The following is an 8,388-nucleotide window of genomic DNA, read 5'->3' as shown; positions in this document are numbered from 1 at the left end:
ACACTAGGCATGCAGCCTAAAACGTAAGGGTTATTTAATTTTATTTGAGAGAGCGAGCAAGCGAGTGCACAAGCCAAGGGGAAAGGCAGAGGGAGAAGCAGACTCCCCGCCAAGCAGGGAGCCCGATGGGGGACTTGATCCCAGGGTCAATCCCAGAACCCTGGGATCATGACCTGAGCTGAAGGCAGATGCTTAACCGACTGAGCCACCCAGGCGCCCTAAAATGTAAAGTTTAAATGCCAGTATCAGCCCTCACCAGCTGGACTGTCTTCTGAGCTACAGTTTTGGCAGTGTGCCCTTAGAGTGGCCCATGCTGCTCCAAAAGGTTAGAGGACTGATGAGAAGATGTGGGTTGAGTGTTCTTTGCACACTACAATGAAGAGCTGTAAGGTGATCTTGTGGGTTTACCTTTGTGCACTGTTGGATGAACAATGACGAAAAGTTATCTGAAGATCGAATCCTATTAATAGGGGAGCAGTTAAATAAATTATGTACAATGGCATGCTGTGGAACACTACACAACTGTTAAAAAGATAGGGAGGCTCGGGGCACCTGGCTGGCCCAGTCGACGGAGCATGGGACTCTTGATCTCGGGGTTGTGAGTCTGAGCCCCATGTTGGGTGTAAAGATTACTCAAAAACTAAAATCTTTAAGAAAACAAAACAGGGGAGCTCTTACATAGTAACATAGAAAGATGTCCATGATGCATTATGGGAAAAAAAGGTAAGAATATCTATAGTTCTAACTACGTATGTATATGCATAGAGAAATCACTTGGAGGACGATATACTAAATTGTTAGCGGTATGTTTTCGGAGTGGGGGGTGAAATCTGGCACTTTCCCTGTGTCAGTTATATGCGGATTTCTCTCCGCTTTAGACTGACTTAACATCTAAGTAATTTAAGACAGTGTATTCACAACCAGCTAAGTACACACATCACTGACTCCCTAGGTCCCTTCTAGAAGTTTCCCAGCCCTCAGGTCTGAGCGAGGGTAATACTGCTTCAGAGAACGAACTTGGCTAAGGTGGGAGTTTGCAGAGTCACAGTCACAGAATAATAAAGACAAGCTCCTCCGGACAGCCTTACGTGCAACATTCACAAAACAAAAAGCAAAGTGCCAAGGCTGTTCTGTTATGAGACCTGCAAATGATTCACAGCTGGGCTTCTGCAGCAAGAAGGAAAAAAGGTCAAAACAATGCTATTAGGTGATTTTAAGATGCTGATTCCTCAGATTAAAGACTTGCTTCCTAAACACCCTCACAGTAGTTTCTCAAAGGTCACAACGTTAATATACGTAAAACATGGCCGGGCAGAGGAAAAGCAGAAGTGTGGGCTTCCCTGCCCTCCAAAAACAGATGGTAGGTGGCATCCAGTTCTCTGTATCAAATTCAGAAAGTCATGTTTGGCTTTCCTAATGACGGACAGGGCAACTTTGGTGCAAGCCAGCTGGCTGACACCTGATCTTTCTGGAGATGGAGTGGGGATCCTTCCTGATTCAAGTCAGTTTGGGAAAAAATGCAACTTAAGAGGAAAGAGGAAGCTTGCTGGGAGCTACAGCTTGGACTTACCGAAGAGGTTCTTCGACCCCCCCCAGTCGGTTGGCTATCTCAGTTACGGAGTTACGAACACTGGACCACGGTTCTCAGGATAACTGCCTTGCTCTCACATGACTTTCTTAGACTCCCTAGCACGTTCACCTGCTGCAAAGTCAAATGCTTTGGCTCTGAAGTCAAGCACAACTAGATCAGACGCATTTGCCCTGCTGTAACTTATTTTCTCACTAGAAATAGAAGGCTCCTCCTATTTTTAGTTCTTGGAGAGGAACTGCCCTTTTGGTTATAATAGCAATACATGGTCACTGAAGACACTGGAAAATACAGAAAAAGCAACAATCACCCCCACACACGATCCCCTGCCACCTTCTCCTTAAAGGCCACCACTGCTACTTTGTCACCTTTTTCCCATTTTTTTCCCCTCCAAAAGATTTAAGTCACATGCATACATATATAGAACCTATCCTACACTTAACATTGTATTCTTAGTATTTTCCCACATTAACTGAACCCTTCAAAAGCAATTTTTCCTCTAAAATACTTCTCCCAAACAATGCATTTTCTCTATGGAAAATTTGGGAAACACTGAAAAGCAAAAATTAGTTTCCCATATTCCTACCACCTGGAGACAGACATCAGTTTCCATCGGGAACATACCCTCCCTCCCGATGTCTTTTTTTCATTGTATAAGTATCATGCCTGTGGAATCTTTCCTTAGATTTCTAAAACCCAATTATTAGTCAGAGGCTGTGAATACTTCTATAGGTCTTCACATCGCCAAAGCACTTCCAGAACTGTAATTTCTCCTACCAGTATGAATGAATCAAATTCTCACTGGCATTATTTTTAAAGATTTTGTTAATTTGATAGGTTGAAAAAGTATCTTGTTATTTCTCTAATATGAGGGTGAAATTCTTAGTATTATTCACTTGCACTTTCCTTTATAAAAATTATTATTTACAAGTCTGTTACCTACTACTTAATAGGGTCTTCTTTTTCTAAGAGGATTGTATTTGCTGAATTTTTTTTAAATGTTTACAAGAAAGAGAAAGAGCGAGTGAGCAGGGGGAGGGGCAGTGGGAGAGGGAGAGAGAGAGAATCTGAAGCAGGCTCCATGCTAAGCACGGAGCCTGCCATGGGGCTCAATCTCACAACCGGGAGATCACGACCTGAGCTGAAACCAAAAGTTGGATGCCCAACCAACTGCACCACCCAGGTGCCCCTGGAAAAGAGCTTTTAGTATTAGTTTCCATTTGAACCCACTGAGGAATGGGACGATTCTGGTTTTTTTTGGCCAGAAATTGATTGATCCTGAAAGTCTCATGAGAAGACCCTGAGAGGAATAGTCAAGCGTACACATTACGATGGCAGAGTGCGGGGAGAGAGCTCAGTCTCTTATCTGGAGCACGTTAGAGTAAAAATAACACCCACGTCTGAAATAACACAAAGTTACTATGAAGAATTATCAGAGCTTCCCCATCTCCTGTGAGGGGAAGAAGTGTGCGATGTGAGGCAGAGCTGGCCGTGGCAGCAGCTTAGGCCAAACTGGGCGCTATGAAGTCTCTTAAAACCCCATGTGCCTGGAGGTGGAATGGAAGCAGATGAACTGCACCGTGTCCACCACAATTTACAATCTTGTTTTGTAGTTGAAGGGAGGGTGGGGGAGGACTGAAAGCACCTAGGTTTTTCAAGGAAAGTTATGTGTGAACATAAGGTCTTTAATCTGTTTCCCTTATCACAACAGTACAAAAGTTAAAATCTTCACCGAGCCCCAACACCAAGACATTTGCCAGTCCATTGAAACAGGCTAGAAACACACCTGCAATCGTGTTCAGACAAGTAACAAGAAGTAGAAACGCAGGCATGCAATTTTTCAAGTATACAATTTTTTATTTACAATACCCTATAAAAATGTAAATTTAGAAACTTTAATTTTTTATTAATTAGAACCAAACAAAAAAGATAAAAGCACAGAAAGGAAGAAATAATAGTCAAGTATTCACTTGATCAGCTGTGAGGGGAAGGGAGGAAAGGGGCAGGGTGGGAGGAGTCAGTAGGTAAGGGCGGAGGGAAGCTAGGTCACGTCACCGGGAGCAGCTTGCGGGGCCGGGGCTCCGGAATGGGGAGAAACAGAGACGGAGAGCAAGGACAACTAGTTACAACGGAGGGCTTTACTGTTGTACAAGACGTGTATGTGCAAAATGTTGATTCTCTTTAAATATCACAACCTGTCCCCTCACTAACATTCGAAAAGGTGAGAATAGGAAAAAGTGTATCAGGACAGTCATGTGAAATGGACTCTGGTTTAATTTTCCGGAGGGCTGTGATCTCTAGCAATCAAACCCCTCATCTTGCTTGGCTGCTGCCCGGGAGGGGGATGGGTGGAAAGGACCTTGGTGGGCTGTCCCTGCCGGGACCGAGAGCCAGGTCCCTGGCTGCCTGGGAGAGGGTCCTGGAGACGAAGGGGAAGGACAGCACTTCTGCCCGTGGTGTGGAGGAGCCTGCAGAGCAAAGCAAGCCGAAATGAGCTTCCGCGGTTACCTCTGGAGGTTGCAACCCATTACAGCAAATAAAAACGGGGAAGAGGGAAGTAAAAGCATGGCTTTATTGAAGTTGTCTCAGGAAGACAGAGCGAGTGTGCAAATGCTATGCTGTGGAAGCAGGCTCTAAGTCCGGTTCATCTGGGGGCAACCTTGCACGCCCTGGAGGGGACAGGCTCAAGTACACTGTAGCTGTAGCAGGATAAGGGCTTAACCGTGTGCCGTTTCACCGAGGTGGACAGATACAAAGGAAATACAGCGGGGAGGAGAAACAGCACTTCTCAGCCTAGAGCTGGGTGTCAGCCAATTAAGAGTCCTGATTTTATTAACGTGCTGCATACCCTGTATTTATATTAAAACAAGTAGAACCCACCAAATTAATTACAAGATGGACTAGAAACATTAAAAATACATCAGCTGGTTTGTTTTTAGAGGAGGGACGTGTCAACTACATATTTCTCAATCTAAAACTCGTTCTTTAAGGATCCTCGGGAGATCACATGAACGTATGTAGAGGGGGGTGTGTGCATATATATATATATATATATATATATATTGGTTTCTACTTAATTGGTTCTCCTATAGTCGTGTTAATATGGGGCAATGAAAGAAGACTTGAATAGGATGAGGGAAGGAATCCTTTGGCAGGCTACAATCTACTGTGAACTGGAGTAGTGGGGGTGGGTAAGGGGAGAGATTACATTTGTGTCTCTAGGGCAAAGAAAATGCAAAATTGAGAAGAATCGAGGAAAAGCAGGACATGCAGAACTGTAACACAGAAGGTAAGAAGGAACCAGCGGAAATATCACCCAGCCAAATTGCACAGAGCAGTGGGGAAACACCTGGCATTGAGAGCCAACCCCTGTGACAGGAATCGGTCCCACAAGACGCTCTGGGGAATAAGCTACCTTCCCTCCCTCATTAAAAACACTCCATTGTGATGGCGGCAATGCAGGTGGCAGCCAAAAGGAGGTACAGGACACATTTGGAGATCTTTTATCGGATCCCCTGAACTAGCCTATGGGTATAAAGAAAGAGAGAAAGGAAACTTGTGTAAATGAGTTAAAACAAAAGGCAATCTTTTGCATTAAAGTTACACCCTTGTTAGAATTCTCTCAACAAAACACCTAAAATATCTCTACCCTTCCTTACTGAACTCAGGGTGCTTCTGTAGCCCGCTCAGCATCTTCTATCTAGTAAATACTCACGTATTTGAGACAAGTCCTTAATGTCTTCCACTAAATTCAGTTTTATGCCCCTGATCTCCTCATTGTAACGTCTAAAGTGCCAACTTTAGTAAGACGTGGAACTCTCCTGTTTCAGACTTACTGCAGCTTTGTCTCCAGCAAGTTCAGTTTCTGTCGGTCAACATAGCGAGAAAAGAGGGACACCAGGTTTGTGGGTATAGAGATTGGCTTGGCCAGGGCTGCTTGGGGAATCCGCAGAAGTTCTCGGGTTGCCATGAACATCACCTCCGTCCTGAAAGAAAAACCGTTAACAACCCGTAAGAACAATATGAGAAAAAAAATAAACAATGATCTAAAAGAACGTGAAAGAAGAAACACAGCCCGACTGACCACTGGTTGTTCTGTGTTGATTCTGTAGCAGGGTCTGAACTCTGTAGGTCTTCCCCACGGCTCAGGACGACGAGGAGCAGTGACAGGCCAAACTACAAGAGGAGACAGAGGGACTCCAACTCACCTCTGTACCCACTCCTCCAGCACCGCTGAGGGGATCCCAGCACTAGATCACAATGAGCCCGCCGCTTTGCTCTGCCGTTGGCAAACATCAGGCGACCATGAGCTGGGGGCTAGGCCTTTCTCCTGGCTTTGCTCAGGCAGGCAGCAACGACATCACCAACGAAAAGGGGAAACCCAGGGCCAAGCGTCCTCTCTGCTCCCCCACCCCAAAGTGAGACGAAAAGATAATTTCTTCCCTGTCACAGATAAGGTGGGGTTTAGTTTTTCTTGTATTTACTAAAACAGAAATGGATAAAAAAAAAAAGTCAAAGACAAACTTTGATCAGAAAATTAAAGTTCACAGAAAAAGTAAGAAAAAACATTAAATAGATTGATATTTTGAATTAAGAACAAAGATGTGAAGACCGGTGGGAAACGTACAAAGAAAGGTCACTGAAACGATCAGCATATGAAGAGACTTCCTTGAATCTCCTGAAAAAGTTTCCTTAACAAAGGACACACCCCTAGTGGACATATAAAGGTTGAGATAAGATGTTCAAAGCAGAGAAGGGATACACAGATTTAATAGTCTTACTAAGACTATTAAAATTTAAGCAACCTGCTTTAGAGATTAAAGATTTGTTTTATTCAGTGGGCAGTACCAGCAGGAAACACGTGGTCTAAGGGGGCACAAAACAGAATACAAATAGGGACAAGCAGCACTAGATGAAATATATAAATCACAGCCACAGTGGATATGAAGGGAATCCATGTTTCTGAGTTCACCTCACAGAGGAGAACCCTCGTGTCACTGTCAGAAAAAACAACACTGGGCTACACATACAATCTCTCATCGGATCTCGTGGTTTTGTATTGCCTTTATCAACACTAAACTCAGAGCCCAAGTAACACAGAAGGCCCACAGCCTGTCACTCCGGAACCCCATCTCTGTCACCTCTCAACCGCCCTTGAGTTCTGCTTTGGCAGGTTTTCAGGTGCCAGGGGGGAAGGGGCCTTGACTTTTTCACTGTGCTCGCACATGTGCCCACTGAGGAAGGGCATTACACTGAACTGTCACAGTGGTGGGCTCATCTGAGTAACGGGACAGCTTGAAATCGCCCGTCACCTCCCCCCTTACAGGTCAGGCAAGTGGGCTCAACAAAGTGAAATAATGTGTTCACCGTCACAAACCTAGAGACTGGCAGGCAAGGAATGGAAAGCTGCTCTGAAAGCTCATGTTCTCTCTTCTATGTTACACGTGCCCTGCGAGTCTCTGGATCATCAACCTGATGTAGATGAAACATGGAATGGGATGTTCTCCTATTTACAGTCTTACGAGCAAGAGCGCGGACTATCTGTTTTCTTCCTCATGTCAGAACTTGGATTTTAGCTCAGATTACAATGGTGTGAACTCAAAGATGTTTTCCAGCCTTGTTAGCAGTTACGTGTGGCATGTGAGGAAAACCTGGCCACTGAGATTAAGTAGAAGTTGTTGGTTACAACTGTTGGAAAAGGTCCCATTAGGCAGACAGCAAATCCGCACCTTTTGGCCGCTCTGCAAGCACCTCTCTTCCTGATGGAGTGGAGGCTGAGAGGCCATGAGCGTGGCAGCCACTGCTAAGGCTGCAGAGAAGGCAAGCCGGAGGAGCCTACATCCCTGGCGATGATGTGGACAGGATGCCAGAACTATTCCATGTGAGATACAGAAAATCCTCTTTTGTTGAAACCACTTATTTCTAGCCTCTGACACTAGTAGCTTAACATAACTCCTGGCTGAAAGATGCCTTTTTAACAAAATATTTTTTTATTTTAGAGACAGAGAGAGAGGCCTCACATGGGCACACGCGCACATGGGGGAGGGAGGAGCCGAGGGAGAGAGAAACTTAAGCAGACCCTGCACTGAGCACAGAGCCGGATGCGGGGCTCGATCTCATGACCCTGCGATCACGACCTGAGCCGAAATCAAGAGTTAGACGCTTCACCCACTGAGCCCCCCGGGCGCCCATGAAAGTTACCACATCAGCCAATGTTTATATCTGTAACTCAAATCTAGACAGCCGGCCAAGTTCAGGGACCTAAGAGGGTGCGAGCACCTTGTTCTGGAGCACAGCAGCGAGGTGAGGGTTGGAGGGTGCTGGTGCGGCTGTGCTCTGAGGTAGGTTCATGAGCTGTTGCAGAAGGCTGGTGACAGTCACTGACGGAAGGTGATAGAGGAGCAGAGAGAAGGGACTCAGTAAGCATGGCAGCACCTACAAAAAATAAAGAAAAGCATTACATTCTGGCAAGTGTGAGTTCAGTCAGCCTGCGTCAGTGGGCATGGACAGGAGGGTGCTCAGCTGCACACTCAAATGGCCTCAGGAGAGATTTAACACGAAGGGCTGACAAGTCCAGCAGGTACTACTAGAGTCTCAACAATGGGTTGGTTCTGAGGTGTCTACTGAGAACTTTTAAAGCTCAATTTGCACAGGAAACATGACTTGTGTGAACCAAGGGTGTAAAATCACTTCTCAAATAGGAAGCAAGAGTCACGATAAAGTATCATTTCTGAATTTATCCCACAAATATTTCAATGCCTACAGTGTGTCAGGCACTGTGGGCTACAAGAAATGGTAAA

The 8,388-nt window shown here is 45.3% G+C and overlaps 1 protein-coding gene across 1 annotated transcript in view; it reads right to left on the bottom strand.

Moving 5' to 3' along the window:
• Positions 1-3,423: 3,423 nt before the first annotated feature.
• The window catches only part of PATL1 (PAT1 homolog 1, processing body mRNA decay factor), a 31,339-nt gene continuing 26,374 nt past the window's right edge, over positions 3,424-8,388 (bottom strand). The window contains exons 16-19 of the mRNA XM_025878474.2: positions 7,868-8,023; positions 5,673-5,764; positions 5,425-5,574; positions 3,424-5,113 (exon numbers count right to left, since the gene is read on the bottom strand). Of these exons, the coding sequence (XP_025734259.1) occupies positions 5,092-5,113; positions 5,425-5,574; positions 5,673-5,764; positions 7,868-8,023 (420 nt within the window). The 3' untranslated portion in view covers positions 3,424-5,091. The remainder of the gene's footprint in view (positions 5,114-5,424; positions 5,575-5,672; positions 5,765-7,867; positions 8,024-8,388) is intronic.

Source organism: Callorhinus ursinus, unplaced genomic scaffold (genome assembly GCF_003265705.2).
Source record: "Callorhinus ursinus isolate GAN/ISIS: 27379988/994484 unplaced genomic scaffold, GSC_fseal_2.0 scaffold21, whole genome shotgun sequence".
Classification (NCBI taxonomy): Eukaryota; Metazoa; Chordata; class Mammalia; order Carnivora; family Otariidae; genus Callorhinus; species Callorhinus ursinus.
Note: the sequence above shows the minus strand (reverse complement) of the source record. Positions and strands in the feature narration are given on the sequence as shown.